The 21,302-nt window shown below is 34.9% G+C and overlaps 3 protein-coding genes across 3 annotated transcripts; 2 read left to right on the plus strand and 1 right to left on the minus strand.

Moving 5' to 3' along the window:
• The first annotated feature begins 1,148 nt into the window (after window positions 1-1,148).
• Window positions 1,149-14,879, plus strand: ltl (leucine-rich repeat-containing larval translucida). Its single transcript, XM_069132135.1, has 8 exons — window positions 1,149-2,954; window positions 6,042-6,210; window positions 8,255-8,388; window positions 8,828-9,089; window positions 9,768-10,046; window positions 10,525-10,770; window positions 11,456-11,657; window positions 14,597-14,879. Exons 1-8 carry the CDS (start codon window positions 2,557-2,559, stop codon window positions 14,812-14,814), a joined length of 1,908 nt encoding a protein of 635 aa, XP_068988236.1. The 5' UTR covers window positions 1,149-2,556; the 3' UTR covers window positions 14,815-14,879.
• Window positions 14,880-17,519: 2,640 nt separating this feature from the next.
• LOC138189874 (chromosome partition protein Smc) lies at window positions 17,520-18,911 on the minus strand. The gene is made up of 4 exons (XM_069132137.1): window positions 18,607-18,911; window positions 18,055-18,276; window positions 17,775-17,981; window positions 17,520-17,689 (listed from the first exon to the last, which is right to left on the minus strand). Exons 1-4 carry the CDS (start codon window positions 18,743-18,745, stop codon window positions 17,550-17,552), a joined length of 708 nt encoding a protein of 235 aa, XP_068988238.1. The 5' UTR covers window positions 18,746-18,911; the 3' UTR covers window positions 17,520-17,549.
• Window positions 18,912-19,453: 542 nt separating this feature from the next.
• On the plus strand, window positions 19,454-21,263 carry LOC138189714 (uncharacterized protein PF3D7_1120000). The gene is given in 4 exon segments (XM_081833785.1): window positions 19,454-19,585; window positions 19,777-19,821; window positions 20,159-21,114; window positions 21,116-21,263. Coding segments are annotated over 4 exon segments (1,281 nt in total).
• The last annotated feature ends 39 nt before the right edge of the window (window positions 21,264-21,302 follow it).

Genomic DNA, 21,302 nt, shown 5'->3' on the forward strand with positions numbered 1-21,302 from the left:
TTAAATGTGTATTCTAGATGCGTTTTTTGATGTTTTGTTCGTGAATGTTTGACGCGCAGAGGCAATATACGTATAGGATGATAATAAAAAATGTAAGTTTCACCGAATCAACGTTCCAAGAACATTCTTATTAATTCATCTACCTCGAAATACGTTGTGACAACTAAAATGAGTAGCACGAAGATTTCAGCTATGTCGTCCCACGATTTTCATATATCAAGCTTCAACGCGACAATAGGACGGTAATAATAAGAATGAGAAGAAGCATAAAGAAAAAGAACGGTAAAGATCTACAAGTTTCATCGAACCAACATTCCAAGAGCGTTCTTGGCAGTTCACCTACCTCAAAATCCATTCTCCCTCTCTCCTGAGATACCTATGGCGCTTAGCCACGATCTCCAAAGCGTGATTCGAAGGAAAGGGTGCGATCTTACCGCGTTGACAGTATCACAGGTAAAAGAAGAAAGAGAGAAAATAAAAAGATGAAGATATGCAATAATAAGAGAGGAGTGGCATAACTCGCACATAATGCGTCGCAATTAACCCCCCTCGCTTACATGCAATTTTAATAAGTACGCGTTACGGTATGTATAAATTTGCATAGGCACACAGAACGTAATAAGCACCTGGAATTAATGTTATCGCGCGCGAGGCAGTAGCCGGGATTAAAAATGTGTCCGAGCGTCTGCATGGATGAGAGAACGGTCGGTCCGGTCATGGACCAAAAGAAGTGCAAAAGGAAACTCGAATATATGTATAAAATTCGTGTTGCGATAGCACGTTTACATCGTTTAACATGTACCATATATTTGACTCGATTGTTAAATAATCATCAAGATACAGTATGATGTGACTTTGCTTTCAAGGTATCAACCGTTTATGAAGTCCGAGTGTCGGTCGTACGTGTCGTCTACTAGCTGCTACAACAGAGGAAGAAAGATGACAAGGAAAAGAGAGAGAGGAAAAGAGATAAACAAGCAGAAGACAAGGAGAGTAAGAATAAAAGAAAGAGAGGGATCTATGAGCGAATTATCTGGTATTTTCTTTCAGCCTGCGGACGGCTAAGCAAAGGTCAAAAGTTGAGCAATGCTATCCTTATCGATGCAAACACCGCCTTCGCATATGCAGTGCGCAAGCATCGAGAGATTGACGGGACTTCTTGCCTTCTCGCGTGAAAACGTTCACGCTAGTCACGCTGGTGCCATTGTCGAAGAAAATCTTGATCGTGCCGCACCAATTTTTCTCCCTGATTTCCGCTTTGCTGTGACACTTTCGAGAGGCTTTACTGTTGCTACTTATATATCGACGAATTACTTTCAGTGAATCGTCCAGAGAAGAGAACGATATCGAGATATTCGTGAATCATAGAACGGGTTATAGGAAGCATCCGATTATTAGAATCGTTAAAAAATGTATCACGAACGAGAAAACTTATTGCGAGGATCTTGTGTACCCTCGAGACTCGTGCTCGATAGAAGCCGCACGACGAAATTAAGGGAGCACGCATGGTTGTTTCACGTGCGGAACTTCCGGTTGCTGATCCGTGCGAACACACACAAGCGACAAATAGATTGACGATTGCCGATAAAAAGATAGAAACGGATGGAAAGCGAGAGAAGGGGCAAAAGAGGAGAGACTCGAGTCGGTGTACACACATAATGTACGAGTCCTGAGAGGAGTCGGAGTCCCTCCCGGAGGCGCGGCGCCGCGCCGCGCCACGGCACGACGTTGTGACTATAAGTAAGTCTCGCGCGGCGCGCCGCGGCTTAATGCCGTTGCCGCGTTCGTGGCGCCAAGAGGAGGGCCCATTGGCGACGATAAGCCTCCTTCGTGTCCGGCACGAACGAGAAAAAGAAAGAGAGAAAAAACGGAGATAGATACACAGCAGTCAGCTTTCACCCGCGTTTCAGCAGTGAATATATATACCCCGTCGGGGTGTGGATCGGAACAGTGTAGATAATACGTAGCTGTCAGTCGTATCCGGCCAGTGTCAGTCTAGAGTTAGTGTCGGCGAACAGAGTGACCGAGTGTCGTTCGCGAGCCACTCAATAACACCTATCGGAAAGATAAACTTTCAACCCTTAAACGTTATCATTCGGAACTCGATGAGATCTGCTTCGTACGTTTTTTCTCACTTGCTATTCTAGATAAGTTATCCATGTTTTTTTTTTAATTCCATTTAAATTCGAATCACCACCGAGTCGAGGTTTATGGTTGAAACAACTTTTTAATCCTCTTACAAACGTACTCTTTGCTTCTACTTCAAGTGGATAACCCTTTTATTACCAAGTGATTGTAAAATTACTTGTGTCCTGTGACTCGCGTATTCTATTATTCGATAGTAATAGAAATCGGTGCAAGTGTCAGACATAGAGAGTAGTGACAAAGACAGAGAGGGAACGGTGAACCGAGAAGCAGTGGAAGGTGATTGGTATCCAGGGGATACGCATGGTCCGTCCGGACCGGGGAAGATCACCTCTGTCGACGAGCACGGACCTTTCTACTGGCCCGTTTGGATGGTGATCAGCACGGAAGCGTTTTAACGTTCAAACAACCATGTCGGGGCTGCTTTACACGCTTTTAGGGTTGGCGGCTAGCTCGAGCCTTCATTGCGCTGTTCGCCGCGAGATAAGCCCATGCACCTGCCGACAGGAAGCGTTCTCCAGCACCGTTATCAACCCGGCGCAGGCTGCTGTCGCTGCTGTAGCCGCCGCGACTGCTGCTACGACCGGTAACAATGCCGGTCACCATGGACACGGGGAACGGATCGAGGTCGTATGCGAACGGATGGACTCTTTCGAACAAGTGGCAGGGGCATTAAGGGGCAAATTCACCACCGAGCAACAGATTACTTTGCGTGTTTCTCATTCAAATCTCAGGGATATATCGCGGCATGATTTCAAAGAGCTGCGGATGTCCATTACGAAGCTCGAGCTGAATCACGATCGTCTAGGGTGAGTGTGTAAGTTTACGTGCATAAAATCGGGATTGTTTCATATCGTAGCTGTTTAGTTTAATTTCTTCTTTCTTTGCAAAGAAATCGTTATCTTGATGTGTATATAAATATCGTGCGTGTAATGTGTCTCTTTTTAATTATTCATAATTATTCGATTATCTTTTCTTGGTCTATTAGTTAGGTCAGGAATCGTGTGTTTGTGTTTCTTTTATCCGTGCAGGATTTTAGGGTTTTTTCTTTCAGAAGCAAGTATAGCTTGGTTTGATCAGTTTGAAACAAAGTACCGATGTTTGTGATAAAAATGAACTCGGGATCGAGTTTCCGGTTTCAAGAAATTTTCCTCCATTATCTCATGAAAATTCCACGGGCTTTCACGAAATGTTGATGAAGAAAATCGTGTGACGACGATAATGACTTGTGGATAAGTGATATCAGCCACGTTTACTTTAACTACGCGGGTACAGTGATCGAGCTACGATCGAGTTTCTGAATTCTTCCACTATTTCTTCTGGACATTATTTAAACCAATTTATTTATCTGCGCAGTTTGGTTTTTGTTGGAATATTTCTTCCGTGAAAAATCGATTTTTCTAAAAATTCACAGTGGATGTTTCAGTTGACAGAATGACATATATTCAAAGTATTATAATATTTAATTATTACTGATTTTTGAGAAGAAAGCTTTATTTAACGAAATTAATTAATAAGAAGATTTGAATCGTTATTATAATGTAGGCTTTACACATCCATGTTTAACTATGCGTTGTCTGACTATACTTCGCTTGTCTGACCATAAAGTTCCTCAATCACTGACGAAATGTTGTCAGAACTTTCGTAAGGTATGAAATACAAACAGACTGTAGAAGAAGAAATTTGGAGCAGCATGTGTAATAGGAAAGACGAAAAGAAATTTATGACAAGTATTTGTACACAAATGATTGTCATTCAGAACTTGTAGAAAAGCATGCGTGTGAATACATCGTATACATTGTCGATACGAATAACAATATCTTGGCAAAAAGGTCATCGTCTGATGTTGCAAGTATTCAGTAAAGACATTTATACGTAACAAAGAAGAAATTCTAATTGATAAAATTATTTTTCAAACTGACAATTATACCGTAATGTTCGATGGTAAAAACCTTTTTGAGTCGTTTAAAGAAACGGATACAAAGTGTGTTGTGGAAAATGATGCGTTTCCAGATAAGCGTATAGAGTAACAGCACTGTCCTTCAATTTATAATACATTGATTCTAATGTACGTGTACATTGCTGGAATGTATCTGGAGTAATTACTATAATCTTTGTCCTCATTTATCTTCGGAAGATATTAGTTGCTTTTATATATTTTTACACGGCTGCTCAGATAGAATATTAAATAATACGACGATAGTGGAACGAGAGACAAAATTTTGAACATCTAGAAAGTGCTACATTGTGCGAATGTAACGAACGAATGCAACAACTTTTATTACGATCGACAAAACGACGAAATAATAAAACGACTATAAAAGGTGAAGGTAACATTCAAGCCTTTGTTGAAGATCCTTGAAAAAATAATTGCTTTATCGGGGGAAAAAAAAGATATGAATTCATGCGTTAATATGGTAGATGAAGCTTGATCGATCGTTAATTACAAATTTACCGATTAAGGATAAACGTATCAAGAATCGCGAGAATTTCCTCGTTTCTAGATAAATATCGTCGTTTTGTTTTCTCGAACGGGTACAAAGGACGGACACTGGTCTTCCTTGATTATCCTGATACACGGTGATACTTGCCAGATGAGAGAAGACGAAAGTCCTTGACGGACGAACAATCATCGAGAATGCGTCGTCGTTACCCGCGAAAGATAGAAAAAGAGGCAGAGCTACGGGCACGAGAATGAAATCTTAATCGTGCCCGACCTTTTCGAACGAGTTATCAACAAGAAGCCCTCCGCTTATCGTCTCGGAATAATTAAATAACGAAATGCTGTGAGCCAACATTATGTGAATAATTAAACGATAATGACCGTGTTTCGCCTATGTTTTACAATTGAACAATTTCATTGGTCCACTCTTTGTAAACTCGCCTACTTCGATAAAGATTTGCGCAACTCTAGAGACATGACTATACAAGTTGCATGAGAAAAGAGAAAGAAGAAAAAGGAACTTCTATAAAATGGAGGCAACTGAAAGACAGTCGATCTTTAGCTTTAATTGAAAAAATTTTCCCTACAATAGGTTTTTAAATGAATTGATGTATTTTTTTTTATCATATAAATGATATTTTCGAAATATGAGTGAAAAATGAAATTAATATTATAAACAATTTTAATTCTAATTTATTTTATCGGAGTTTCATGAAAGTGATGATACGTATCGTGGAAAAATTGTATAACACGAGGAAAATGTAAGTTTCAGTTCTACGTCACTTATAATAGAAATTAGTGGAAATAAGAATGACGAAACGATTCGTGTTATAAGAACTTTTATACTTTGTACTTGATATAAGTCGCAAGTCAATTCTTCCTGCCCTTAACCCGACTATCACGGAAAGATTTAGACCCACTTCGTTGGTCCGTGACTAGGACAATAAGCGATAACTTCGTTTCTCTTGAGATAATTGAGAATTGATTGTGTATCGCTTGCTAGCCATGTGTTTACAAGGGCCACAAGTTACTCGGTTTTTGGTCGTCTTCGTACGGAGATAACGCACTATCGTGAGATGACATTCCAAATTTCTCGAGGACAACAAGATGTATCACCTCTTTTTCATATTTGAACATCGTCTCGAGCGATCTTAATTATCTTGAGATAAATCATGTCAAGTAAATGTTTGTACTATTGAATGAAAACGATGAATGTTTTTTTTCTTAAATAAATAATCTGCAAATTGATCGAATCTTCATTTCGTTCGATTTAATTCCAAAGTAATGTGTATTTCTTAAATTTTTTAATTTTCTTATTTACATCTCACGAAAAATCTGTATATCTTATCGTCGCGAAATATCTTCAACATCTTAATTATAAAAGTAAAGATCTTAATTTGTAATGGACCTATGCTCGAATAATAGAATTAAAAAGCGACTTCATATTTTGTAGGTTCGTAGACGGCGAAGTTTTCGCGGGGTTGGGAAGAACGCAATATCTTAGTCTCGCGGATAACGAAGTACCATCTATACCGAGACATATTCTGTCGCATCTCTCATTGCTGAGGACCCTAGATCTCAGCAGAAATCGGATAAGCCGTATAGACTCGGATGACTTTAAGGTATGCATGCGTACTCATAAGAATCTGTTTGCATCATTTATTAGTTTTCTTCCTCGCGAGTGAATATGTACATACTATGTCGAGACACGTGTTCAGGAATCGAAGCTTGTATTTCTTGTGCAACTCACGAATGCGCGAGAAGTTTGAATCATTTATCGCAAAGTGTCTTCTAACGATCTACGCGAGAATACTAAACACGTGGATACGATCCCCTAACGTATCGATCGTAGTGCGTAAACACGAAGCTTCGTTTATATGCATCTCTTATTTTCTCAGTGTTTTATGCAAATATACTGCCACGTGCATAAGAAAAAGTAAACGAAAAAAAGAAAACGGGTTCATCAGCAATGGTATTTAGCATCGATTGTATGAAGCAGTTTATAAACAGGAAGAACATAAACGCATCATTAAATGACGAACAGTTTACAAGATTTGATGTAACCTCTGTTGACCGTGTTAACACCGAATTCTGTTCAGATATTTCATTTATCGAATTGGATAAATCTGATCTTATTTGCAACGAATAGTATCCAATGTTTTGCATATTCATCTCTTACGATTCCTGTTTACAATGAAACTTTTACGTATACTGTTACATAGTACTCTAATGTGATTCAATGAAACGAATAAATAAATTATGTGGAAATCGTTTGAGACTGGCGCGTGGATTATTTACGTGAAGTTATACGTAAAGCATCCTATTAAAGATCTATTTCACAGTTTCATTCGCTTATTTTTCTATACTACTTTGTTTTCTTTTTCTTTTTACTGCTATATCAATCATGTCTATTAAATCAACACACCGTAGGAACAATATATTCTAAGCACGTTTTGCATATTACGCGTGACTTCACGATGTATTTGTAGCCGGCGCGACGTATGAACGAACAATTCATCTCGAAGAGAGGAAGACAGCTAGTAGAGAGCTTGGTGGGGTTTCCCTGGCGCTTGTCGCGCACGTGACCGGCCACGTGCAGAGAATTGTCCGCCAATCGTTCCTCAAACGATTCGTGCTACTTATGGGAATATATATTTTTTTTCACCACTGCTTCGTGTTACTTATCACACAATTTGCGAGTTAAAGAACAATAGAAATATGCAAAAATCTTGTACACGTACTTTTTTTGAATCTCACTCTATTTGACGATTTCATGAAATAGGTCGATAATTGCAAATATCCCACGTTAAAGAGACAGTTTCAGTTGCTTAGACGAGATACTCGTTGATGAAACAGAATCAGTTATGTATACTTAAATAGTAGATTAACTAACTCTACAAGAGATTAACCCTCCGGCGCTCTTTGATTCATTTTCGATCGAATCTTAAGTTCGAAGATCACAGCAGGGTTAAGACTCGTATCGTAAAGTTTTAATTGCATGGTTAAGAAACGAATTAATATGTACTAATTGCAAGTGTCTATTCCGAAGTAACTAGAAATAAAATACGTTTGAAATGACGCTTGCTCATACGCTTTATAGTAAATTAAATATTGCAATATTATATCGTATATATGTAAACAAGGGAAAAACGGACAAGTTTGATGTAACAATACCGTCTATGTGATGAATTATCGGAGAAAAATGTTTATCGCGTGACTGTTGTAAACAGCTGTTGATTCGGATCAATTGGTTTCAGTAAACGCGGATCGCGAACATCTCGGATTCTCATTGGAACATGAACGTCTAGCATGATTCAAAAAATTCTTGCTGTTTAACAATGTTGCTTCAGTATGTAATCCGTGAATACTTATCGTGTAGCCGTCACTCTTGATTAAACGTTGCGCGTTCTCGTATTTAATCACGTTTGTCGACGCTGCTGAATACAATCTCTTTAAATCGCTGTTTCATTTCTATTTCCTTCTTCCTTTTACATTTTTCTTTCTCTTTTATTTTCTTGTTTCTTTTTTTTTTTTTTTAATCTAAACTAAATGATGAATTTATTTTATATAAGATAATGCACATGTAAATATAGCTTGAACCTACATAATTTCTATTGTTTTAACACATGTATTCTTAAAATGCACATTTTACCTTATCATTTTCAGTACAACCCGACATTACAGCATCTCCTGTTGGCCGGAAATGCGATTTCAGAAATGGTGCCAGGCTCGTTGCCACCATTAGTGAAGCACCTACACGTTGGCCGCAATCAGTTACAAAGCCTGAATCGAACGTTACGGTAAGACACTTTCTTGATTACCGAAAATATACGTCCATTCACGAACCTCCTAGAACGTATCGGACATCCTGTTTACCATTCCAACAGTGGCTCTTACTTAATTGGCTCTATTCATCGTTGATGCAACGAGCAGCTCCTCGGACTCGGCCGAATGATTAAGCAAACGTGCACGCAGATTATATGCAAAGGAGAGAACAATTAAGCTTGCGATCTAGTCACGTGTTCGAGAACCGTTTCTTTCCTTTTCTTTTCTCTTTTGTGAAATTTAAATTGGATCCATAAAAAAGAAAGAGAAAATAAAAGAGGAAAAAGAAGTATAGAAGAAAAATGAAGAAATTTTTGGTTCGTTCATTCGATGAAACAAGCAAAGATTTGTTCTTTTTGGATTTTATCGGAACGAGAGCATCGTCGCCATCCACATGACTTAATCTTGTTTCAGAGATTTGAATCAGTTGGAGTGGTTGCTAATTAACGCCAACGAGCTCACGTCTTTAGATGGCGAGCTACCGTCTTCTGGCCATAACCTGAAGATGCTCTACGCCGTGGACAATAAATTAACTCACTTGCCGGCAGAATTTCGCTACTTACATCGTTTAGAAAGTCTCTATCTTCAGCACAATAAGATTCGCAGTCTCGATGGCACGCTGCAGAAGGCTCGTAGATTGAAGTTTCTCGAACTTTCGTACAACGATCTGCAAGAGGTAATCGATGATCGAATATAATAAATAACAAATAACTAACTTTCTTATTCAATAGAAGAAAATTATTAAATATACAAGATTACCAATATTTTAGATTGTCCTCCCTTCTAAAAATGTAAAGAATGCACGTTTTGATCCGACCTAGAACATCGTGTAATAGTTAGTTTTATTTCGGTTTATTAAAACGATTCAAAATAGTTTATTAAATATCATCTGCAAATATGATGTGCTGATATCTACGTAATGGTGGCCTGTACAACATTCAGATACTCGTATGAAGTGCAAGTGCATGATCACGATGTATGATAACGCGTGGAGGCGTTCGTTCAATGTTCCGTACATTAAGTCGATTACTACATCCTAATGTGATTATTATGTCGTACGCTTCCGTTTCGCGGATTAAATTTTTATTACGATGGACGGTTAGCATGCGATGGTCTTAGTCGTAATTGGACGATTTGATCGACTTCTTGAATCGACCACAAAGGTTTCACTCTTAGCTGTTACTTGTTATTTCACAAATTAAAGCCGACCATATTATTTTAGAAGAAACCTGTTTCGTCTATTAAATTGATACAGTGAAATAATTAATATTATATCCAACAAAGAGAATGTAGTAATTAACGAAACTTTTAATAGACAGATAATATGAAATATCATCAAAACCTTTGTTCTTAGTTAACGGAAGAAGATTTCCTAGAAGCCGAGATGTTAGAAGATCTAGAGCTCGGACACAATTCTCTAAAATCGTTGGGTAGCGCGGGTAATGGTAATGGCGACGGAAACGGGGGCAACAGTGTCCTTTACCCTCTCAGGTCTCTCAAGTGTTTAAACTTGACGCACAACGAGCTTCGCGAGTTCTCATTCGCGTCACTTCGTGGCCTGCGCGAGCTACGATTGCTCGATCTCTCGAACAACAGAATCGCGCGACTCCACAGAGGAAGAACGCCGTCAGAGGTACGCACCTAATATCCGGACTAATTTTCTTCTACCACATACGCAATGAACTATTGCAAAACCTAAAGTATATTTTTATATAGAGATTATAGAATTAATTTTTTGCTTATGAAGATGTTTACACATTAAATCACTAGTTAAATATTTTATTTTTTCCAAGGAAATTATAATTTTATATAAATGTTTTAATTTGTTCAAGTGTACATTCAATAACTACATTGATAGTTCTCATTGATCATGTATGCAAATACGTCATGCTCAAATGAATAAAAAAGGTACTCTTATATAAGATTACATCGCAAATAATACATATTTTTAAATTCAAATGAGTATTTTTAAAGTCGTATTTCAAAGTACTCAATCATTTGAATATGTAAGAGAAGTTTGTTCCTCTTATATTTACAGAATTTAGTAGAAGAAGATCGTTTCTCTTATATTTACAGAACTTAGTAGAAGTTCGTTCCTCTTATATTTACAGAATTTAGTAGAAGAGGAAGGGGAAGAAACGGCGGGCGGAAATATTCAAGATATGCAACTGCAGCACAACGAGCTTCGAAGCTTGGACGGCTCGTTATTCCTTGGAATGAAGGAATTACAGAAGCTGAATCTCAGTTACAACGCTTTAGGACCGACGATTGGACAGCGTGATCTACGAGGCCTCGATGGTCTCAAAGTCCTCGATCTCTCTCACAACGAGCTTACTACACTTGAAGATACGTCAGAGGTATAATATGCGTGAAATTTATTCAAACGTATGTCGTGTTTAATCGAATGATCATTCTACCGTGAAGATTTTACGTCTATCTGATTCGTTTAGATACGAGAATATCGAGCCATTAAAGACGTAAGAAAGTATTTTCCATAAAATTTATGGTAAAATAAAACTCGCGAATGATCTTTAATTAAAAGCTATCGAAATCACCTCCATCAATAATATCATACTATAATTAAGAAAATATCAAATTCTATTTAAAAAAATCTTCCCAAATATTTTTGAATCTATATTTATTAGAAACCTTCAAAAGGTTATTATTAAAGATATAAAATATCTCTAGTTCCGATATAATTTTTCCTTTTACAACGAACACTAAAATCACTTCGATCAATATTGTCATGTTATAATGAAAAAAGTATAATATTCTTTCTCTTCAATATTCGTTTATAAAGATTAGTTATATTTTATTTTATTTTATTTTATATTATATATATATTTTATTTTTGTTTTATAAGAATGTTATTTAGAACATGATTTTTCTCTTTCGATCAAACAATCTTTGCAAAAATAATAATTTATTTATATCTTCAATTTTTTATATATGTATTCAAAACAAATTAAACATATCTTGTAATAATACCTCGGGAAAAATCTTTGTTCATCACAATATCTTTCGATGATGATTCTTTTATAGACGTGGCTTCCTTCCCTGGAGGAATTAAACGCATCGCACAATCGTCTGGTAACATTGTCCGAGAGAGACTTCCGTGGATTTCCTGTTCTCTGCTGGGCAGATGTGAGCGCGAATCGGATACGTACTCTGATGCCGGAACTCGTGGCTAACACACGTTGCACCGTTCACGGTGTGCCTGACGTGCTTCGCATATATCTTCAAGGTAAGATTAAACGTATCCGTTATCAGTGTTATCGAATATTATGCCATCGTTCAAGCTTGAGCAAATTTGCACTAATTTCTTCAATCTATTCCCTCGATATGCTTAATTCGAACAAATTACTAAATAGGTACAAAAATATTTGTGCAGATTAATAGCAAAAAATTCAAATAGTGTGAATTTTTATTGAAAATTCTATAATCTTACACATCCAGTTAATATAAAAGCGTTTTAGTTGCATCTAATTTGACATTTAGTTTCGATTAACAATAAGATTTATTTGTAACCAATACTTATTTACAAAATAATTTATCATAGATAAAAAAGAGTAGTAGTCACAAGGAAATTTAAACTGTAAGAAGAATGCGGAAGAGTTTTTCTGACGAGTAAAGAAAGTATATTGTCCTTGCCTGTAAAAAATATTTGCAGCAACAGTTTGGACAACTTAAGAGAAAATTGTAATTATCAAAGTTTTCATTCAATGAATATTTGAATTTAAACCTCAAACTAATGTATGCCGATTACATGGGGATTGTAATGACACCGCAATTGTTATACTTTTTTTCTTCTTTGCGAAATATTATGACTTCGATCAGAATTTATTTGTAACACAAAACCACGCCAACTATTTCCTACTTAATCTAATATTTCCAATCGATGATAAGGTTAAAGGCGAAACTTCATTTAATGAAAGATCAGTGCGCCGTTTCTTTAATGAAGCGCAAACAGCAGTAGATAAAAGACCAGAATTTTCTAGATTGCGCAAAGAGCAAAATGGATAAACACAGGTATTTTTGATTTTATAAACGCACCATTTAGGGATATCACTTTGATGAAAAAAATGATGTATCTGTTAATGATCATTCTTCGTGAAATATCTCTAATAACATATTTCTAGTTCCGATTAAAATGAAGATCTCATTGAACAAAGTTGAAGATTTTCATTCTATTTTAATCTCTGAGGCAAAGATACAAAATACATAATTCCGCCGACAGATCAACAAAGATGGTATAATCTGTAAAATTCGAAAAATTATAGACATATCATGAGAAGATTATGGATGTTTATGCATTTATGGAAAATTTGATTGCATGAAAATATATAGAGTGCACATAATATGCTTAAGATATAGTATCCGGTAAATGTTATAACAAGATGTAATACTATGTTATAACTTATAACTAGACTGCAGATTTTTATGTATTCGTGGAAAAGTTGGAGATGTAGGAATTTACAGAATGCACATAAAATATGCAAAAGATATCTAAAGTAGAATATTCGTTATAATATTTAACAGATGAAACAATTCCTTGTTTCGTTTCTTCAGTTGTCTTCGTATATAGTTGACGAATTTTATAACATCTCCTGGAAGATGAGACAAATCCCGATTTAGCTATTACAAAAATATAGGCAAATTCGTATAAACACTCGCGATCTAGTTAAAAGCTCGAAACCAAAAAAAGAAACAATATAATGTAATATAACATGAATTTCTTATTAATAACCGTTATGCGCAAATACGCGTAATCGTCTGGTTCGTGCAACGACGAGTCATCCGATCGTACGATACGAACGGTCATTCGATTTTGCTTTCCACCCTCGCAAAAGGATAACGTCTTTGTGGAACGCAGACGCGTTGAATGGGCGCCAGTGCGTAATTAATAAATACATCGTTAAGTGTCGCGAGGCCAAGCGTTATGGAAGATGAAACGAGACAGAAAGAGGGAACGGGTCATGAGAATGGCCGGTGGCGGCAGAAAATAAATTATTACTTGATAATAGCGTGGCTCCGTTCGGCTTCAGAGCTGTACATTATTTTGTTATAAGTTACATTTCATGTGATAACCTCCGTCGTGGCGCCATCTCGTATTATTTATTGTATACCGAAGACGGATTGTTGGCTGTTGTTATTGTTAAATATATGTGGGTTTTCATGGTACGGTTATCGTCGTTCAATCCTGTTATCTCGGTTAGCTTCGTTATTTCTCGGTCTCTCTTTTCGTTCACACTTTCATTGAACGACTATTCCCTCTACATATGAAAATCTCCGATTAACGACAATTCCGTTGCCCCCTGTCATTATTATCGGATTCGCGACACACGATCATATGTTTACGAAGCCTTTCGCGACCGATACGAACTCGGTCATCGAGATGCAAGCAAACATTTTCTATATCTTAGTCAACAATCCGTCTGCAAAAGTTTTTTAGTAGACTTCGAGAAACTATCTGATGATCAGCGATGGGTATTTAAATCATAACACTTTGCCGTCCACGTAAATTTACTAGTAACTTTAACCAGTAACCGGCATTTTTTGGTGAAAAGATACTAAACTGTAGTAAACTTTACGTAAAGGGTCGACTTGCACGTGACACCAACGTGATGTCACCGGACACTAACATTTGGCCTGCACTTGTCAACACGTTGGTGCCACCGAACGTGATAGTGTTAACTTAAGAGAGATTCGATGTTTTTCAAATTACTTCGAATATGATTCGATATTTGATTTTCTTGAAAATCGTATAGGCCTCGAATGTCTTGAAAGTTTCGATAACTTTCATAATCTTCATTTATTATGATATCCCATATGAAATATTAAAAATATAAAAGTTGTAAAAATAGGATATCGAACAACACCCTTTCAACGACTTTCAGCGTTTCCAAGACTGTAGACCTACCAAATCTACCTATTTAAGAATTAAGTTATAAGAATTTTTCATGTAATTATACGTGTAATTCGACACATACAACGTGTCCTAGAGCACATCGCTAATCGTGATGTCATAGTTGTACGACTTTTACTGCTTGGAAAGTGTGTTCACTCACGCATGCCAGCCAGACGCCTATCTAACTTCTTGCTTATCTGCCTTTGATACACGTCACAGAATAAAAAAGAGAAGAGTTTCCCCTTTGCGATCTTCCGATGTTTTTTTGCTTGCAGATAATCCGGTGTTGTGCGATCCTGGACTCGCAGACTTGACCGTGGCTTTCGAAGTCAATCACGCGAAAGTCTATGGTGTGGCCAATAATTGTCCAACGACCGTTGCAACTCCCACCGAGCAAACGTCGCCGCTTCCGCCGTTACCACCGACGCTGTTATTGGCCGCCGCCGCGGCTGCTTCCGGAGGAAATGTTTCTTTCGCCGCGACCCTCGAGTAGTCCATTAGAAGTAGAATGAGAATCGTAGGACGCAATCGATGGGCAAAAGAAAGTTCGAACGGAAACGAAGAAGAACGAAGAAACGGTCGAGAGGAAGAATTTATTCGATTCGTGGTCGCCCGTTTACGCGAAGCTACACATGTAATAGAAACGATGATAGACATACGTGAGATGGACACGGTGACGTTGAAAAGCCCGTTCTATTGATCATTGTGATAAACCAGAAGTGTAAAGAAACGGGCGGTGTGAATCTTGGTATAGCCTCGCTTTCAAGTTCGACACGGGCGTTTTAGTTCGTTTAATCTAATCCGCTTGCGTGTATTTCTTGGAAGCATCCAAACAAAAAATACATTGTATAATAATAATAGGATAACACACACACACATATAAATATACACGCATACATACTCACACACATTCAAGGAAATCACGAACACTGACGAGACATCTTATACGTCGTACGCGACTAATCCCATAATCGACAGCTGACAACCGTTCACGATCAGACGTCGGTCTAATCGATAGATATGTACTGCATTTGCTGTAGTAATTATTACGTAACGAGAGATATATATTTATTTTAGCGAGTTTCCAACACATATCATGAGAGGTATGTTTCCTTTTATCAGAACGGAACGATTTCCCACATTTTAGTGTTAGCTACGTGGAACAGTGGAGCACGAAGACTCGAAAACGAACTCCAACGTGTCCAAGAAAAGCAAAAAAGAAAAGAAAAAAAAAAGATGTTATATACTCACGCGAGCGTAAGCTGAAAGAGTTGATGAATATCACCTTTGTCTAAGTCGAGGTCCAGAAACAACTTGTTTAAGTTTCTGTTTTATAATAGGTGACATTATTACGCTGTAAATAGTCATTAATTCCGTTACTTCTTTAATACCATGCACCTTGTTTGCGGTAGAGTTAGACGATTCTTCGAGCGTCCATTTCAAATTCCAATTTGCGTCGTATTATTTAGGATTTTCGTCTACTTCTTTTATTGTATTAATATCTTGAAATAATTATATATATATAATTTATATATATATATAATATATTATATACATGTGTGTGTATATACACACACACACACGAAGCTTTCGGGATCGATTAATTAAATTACCTTTTAATCGAGCTCGAAACCATCATCATTTAATCATTCATACTTCAAAGTATTATCCGTAACGCTTATGCGATGTATCGTGTATCATGATTTTTCGTGCTCCCATTGCCTTAGATTATTCATTAATAACATCGGTTGATACGAGTAATATCTAGTATGCCATTACATTGTGTAAGATAATACGTAGAATCTTCGTTGACGCATTCAGTATAATAATTGAATATTTATTTTCTGTTAAGCGAAAATATGAAATTTTAAATTAAATATAATAGAGATTTGCTAGGCATTAATCGTATCGAACCCGATCGGACACAGACAACGTGAATACGGCTAGTGTACATCATAGTAATGCATCGATTCCCATCGTCAACGTTTCGATCTTTAATTAAATTCCTGAATGACCGAGTAAATGAACGATCGGGCGGGTCAATAGTGTAAGTGAAATCTGTTAACTGACGTTGTGTACGCGATATGGGCTGATTGGCAGTGGGCGATCAATTGACTCTCTCGTTAACTCTTGCCAATAGGGATGAATTGTTATCAACGTGCTTCTACGCATACATAATAAATTGGCCCTTTCCATGTACGAGTAAGACGCGTAAATATCCTGTAAGTAGCTAATGTTAACATCAAAATTGAATGTAAAATACATTAAATAGTGAAAAATTCAATTTTCCGCACAAGTGGTGAAAAAATTGAATTCAACAAATTTCAATCGATCGATATCGTTTGAACACTAATTCTGATGCGATTTAACGGTCCAACGCATAATTGTATATTCAAATAAAAACAAAATCATGAAAAATTGAAAATTTCAGAATTTTTTTCAGTATAAACAAAACAATAATATCGTTAAAGGTTTATTCATAATGTCATATGTTCGTCTCTTTTGTTTTAAAATGATCAATAGGTTTTATACGAAATATAATTTGATTTTGTCTGTTGCATAGAAACGAGTTTTTAATATATCGACAAGAAAACAGTTGTTAATATCGACTGCTAGCTTCAATAGCTAGGACTTGAAATCGAAATAATTTAATAATAAAATATTTTTTAAATAAGAGAATTTTAGAGACGGCAAGAGGTAAAAATTAAATGATCGAGTATTAGATAATATTTATAACAGATCTTTGATAACTAGATAAATAAATATATATTTACAATTTAGTAAAATTAACAATTTTAAATAAACTTAACCACTCATGGAATAGATAATTTCAAATGTATCATATATATAAGTGCCATATATAAATAGAAATCAAGTGGAAACTTCTTTATAATTTTAGTATCTAAATAATTTATCTACACTGTGATTAGCAGTTTACTGTTTCCAATCTGAGCTGTAGGCAAATAGTACATTAAGATACGTGTCACAACATATGTATGTAACAATACCACAGATACTTATACTAATAATGAATATATTTTAATAAAATTATACCAATGTTAAGTTTTGCTATGTAAAGTGTTGCAAATTTTTCATATGTAATAAGACAATTCAGTTATTAATTTTTATTAATAAAGGCTTTAATCTTATAATAAATAGCATCAATGTTATAAATTTATCCGTACCTATGTACATATATATATATAAGGTTTTAATTTTATTTTGTTTTTAGTAATACTTAACAAAAGTTTCTCTGAGCTTACAAAGAAGTGTAGTTACATCCGAAACTTCTGATTGTTTAGAAAAGTTAATAATTCCTTCAAAGTCACTCAAATGTTCTGCTTTAAGAGTAGGTTGAATCTGTTCCACTAGAAGACATAGTTATTTATACATTCATATCATATCATTTCAAATAATATATTTAGAATACTCACAAATGGGTACTACACATACCTCTCCACTGATTATTACAATTAAGTAACTGTACAAAGTATTTATCTTTTGCATTAGTGTTCTTTATAAAAAAGGAAACTTTAATTTGTTCTTGTTCTTTGTTATTGATTAATTCTATATGAAAGCCCAAATGCTGTTTATAAGTGTGACAAGCAAGTTTAATACTTTTCCAAGTTAATAATTTCTGTTCTTTTCTTTGTTCTGATTCTAAAAATAATGTTCTATAGATTTCTGATAAAAAATTATATTTATAATATGTTTATATATTTATAATAAATACCTTCACGTAAATCAACAATTTCAACAGACAAGCTGTCTCGTTTTACTTTGGCATTATTAACTTCTTCTTCTAATTTTTCTTGCTGTTTAATTGCATTAGTAATCTTTTTATCTATAATTTTTTGTTGCAATTTTGTTGCGTCTATATCAGATTTTAAACTTTCAACTTCTTGCTCTAACTCTAATATTTTGTTACCGCTTTGTGCTATTTTCTCTATACATTCTAAAAAACGCAGTATAAATATATTATTAACATTAAGAACACTTACTTGAATGAAAAATTGTACAAAAATATATATGCCATTCAATGTCAAATTGTTTAATCAGTTTTATTAATATATGTGTTAAAAATTATTAATATGTCAATAATTAAAAGTCATAAAATAGTGGATATTTCTATATCACATTTGATTATTTTAGTGAGTACTCAAAGGTTTAAGAGGAGGAGTTATTATGAATTCATTAAAATTTCATACAATACGTGAACAAACATGTATAATAAAATACAATATAATTTAGATCTATCAAACTGAGAAATATATTATATACATACCAGATTCATATGCAGTTGTATCTTCAATTTTAGCGGCAATTTTTGCTCGAAAATCATAACAATGTGATACTAACTTCTGCAACACACTAAAATCTCTATTCTGAAGAACATGCACAATATCAATATTAAATTCTTCCATCGTTATTGTATTATTTTTATGTCATAATTACACTATTACTTTCATGATCAAGGTACAACGGTTTTAACGTACAGTGTTTACTAGTGTAGCCATTTAAGATTTGAAATAACAATGTTACCACTGGGCTGGACAAATATTACTAGCCAATATCTACATCTATAATCTGCTGTAATGTTAATATACAACACTTACATTTTAAGTTCACTTTATTCCACTTCTATAAGAAAAACAGTTATATCTTCTTATAATCTGTATAAAATTCTAATCTCATAAAATCTTACAAAAATAGTTATTGAAATACATCTTGACTGAAGTTAACCGATAATGACCAATCTAAATTGAACGAATTATTTACTATAGTAAAAAAATTTAAACCATAACGCGGTAAATTTGAAATCCAATATTAGTTAAACATTAGGAAAAAATGCAAAAATCTAATCAATACTGCTTATTAAAGTTTAAAAACTACTTTTATTTTATTTTATTTTATTTTTATCAACATAGGACCATTCATTTCTGTTGGATGTTCATCTTGTTTACTTAATTTTCGAATAAAAGAAAGTTAATGAGTTGTTTGAATTAGATAAGACAGTGTTTAATTTATGAATTGTAATAACAAGTAAATATTATGACGCTATTCAAGCTTTGTTAGTGCTTTCACACAGTGAGTTCATTTTTTATTGACACATATGTTAATCAGAGATACAGATGGATATACAAATCGCGGTCATGTTCAAATTACAGCATACATTTTCGACAAGTTTGTTGCTACAAACATCATCATTGAAAATCATGTTTAAGTTCTTACCAATTTTCTCGGCATTGTTGCTGTTCTTGTACGTATGATACTTCGTTCTATAACATTCTATACTGAAAATAAATCATTGTGTCTGATCATCTTAATAATTATGCGAATTTATGATTTCTAATTATCCTTACGTATGTTCTTCATTTACTCATTTCTATATAGAACATTTTCTCTCTTCTATCTGTTAACTGACCATTACATTTTTCTTGATTTTTTAATACAGGCTCTTCCATTTGATCAATTAAACCAAGTACAAAATGCTCTTAAGGTAAGTATCAATTAATGATTTTTATACATAATGAATTGGAATAGATTTATAACGCTTAACAATATTAAGAAAATTTGAAATTAGATAATATTTAAAGTAGTAATTTCACTTCAAACTCATATTAATTACATTTAAAAGTATTATATATTATTTTCATCTTATCTAACAATATAATTCTTTATAATTACTCTAGTATCGTATGAAATGTAATAAAAAATTGTTTGTTAAACAAGAATTTTTTTAAATATCCAAATATGATTACAGTTTTCTAAAAACCTCTTGTAAAAAACAAAATAAGTAAAAAATATCTAATAACAATGTAAAAAAACTGTTACAGCCTAATGACAAGTCTCAAGCAAACTCACAAGGAAATAATAGCAATAATGGCAGTGACGAAAATCACAGTAATAATGACAACAGTGGCAGCCAAGATTTGTCCCATGTTGTGGACGAAAGCTCTAAAATTGTCGATGATTTGCACAAGTTTGTAGGATCTGTGGAACATATGCTGGAGGATCAATTGAAAGAAGTAACAAACGACTCCGCACATCTTTTGGAATAAATAGAATAACAGGTCGCTAAAGTCATTACCTATGTTAGGAACAAAACACAAGAACATTTTCAACATCTCCATAGCAAACTCGATAAACTGGAAGAAGATGCCTCGAAGGCAAAGAATATCATTAAACACAAAGTAGAGGACATCATCAAGAACGTTACCAATGCGCTTGACAACCTGGAAAATAAAATAAATAATACCTTGAAACACGTTAACGAAAAGACTTCCGAAATCGTAAACCACGTGAGGAATGTTACAGAAGAAAGAATACAGGAATTCATAAATAAAACAGCCCAAGCTGTGGCACAAGCGAGACATACTGCTGAAGATATTGAAGAAAAGACTACTGAGATTTTGAACAAAACATTGTCCGAGTTAAGGAAAGAGGCTCACGATCTTTTGAACAATATCAAAGAATTTATTCATGATACAATTAATGAAATTGAAAACCAAATTCACGATATCCTCAATAATATTGAAAATACCACAAGACAAACGTTGAAAAACGCTATACATATGAATGCTCGCATCGTGTAAGATCTGTGCGATATAATTTACGATATTTCGGAAGATTCTACATCTCCGTTAGGCACTGTAATGAATAATGCTCAAAATATTGTCGGTGCCATCATTAATAACACTAACGATGTTGTTGAACAAACAGTTAATAATGTTAAAAGTGTTGCTTCTGGCATTTTCCATGATGTCCACTATGTCGTAAAATTTGGAATAGATAAGGGATAATATAAAAAACGCATTTAACGTTGCACACCATATCCATGACAATGTTCAAGACACTATTGCTAACATTATAGGTAACATAAACATTTTACAAAGAATTATTAAACAATTATTGTTGTATTATATTAAAAAAATTAAATGAATATTAAATAATTTTGTTGTGGATGACTCAGAGGATAAA

This window comes from Bombus flavifrons, chromosome 2 (assembly GCF_040668555.2).
Source record: "Bombus flavifrons isolate JBK064 chromosome 2, iyBomFlav1_principal, whole genome shotgun sequence".
Classification (NCBI taxonomy): domain Eukaryota; kingdom Metazoa; phylum Arthropoda; class Insecta; order Hymenoptera; family Apidae; genus Bombus; species Bombus flavifrons.

Bases quoted from the DNA above. Each gene is read 5' to 3' on its own strand.
- LOC138189874 (XM_069132137.1), bottom strand. From the start codon at position 18,745: ATGGAAGAATTTAATATTGATATTGTGCATGTTCTTCAGAATAGAGAT. The intron at 18,277-18,606 runs GTATGTATATAA...TGCGTTTTTTAG, and splicing joins TACAACTGCATATGAATCTG to AATGTATAGAGAAAATAGCA. The intron at 17,690-17,774 runs GTATGTGTAGTA...TATGTCTTCTAG, and splicing joins TTGTAATAATCAGTGGAGAG to TGGAACAGATTCAACCTACT.
- ltl (XM_069132135.1), top strand. From the start codon at position 2,557: ATGTCGGGGCTGCTTTACACGCTTTTAGGGTTGGCGGCTAGCTCGAGC. The intron at 10,047-10,524 runs GTACGCACCTAA...TTATATTTACAG, and splicing joins GAGGAAGAACGCCGTCAGAG to AATTTAGTAGAAGAGGAAGG. The intron at 11,658-14,596 runs GTAAGATTAAAC...TTTTGCTTGCAG, and splicing joins GCTTCGCATATATCTTCAAG to ATAATCCGGTGTTGTGCGAT.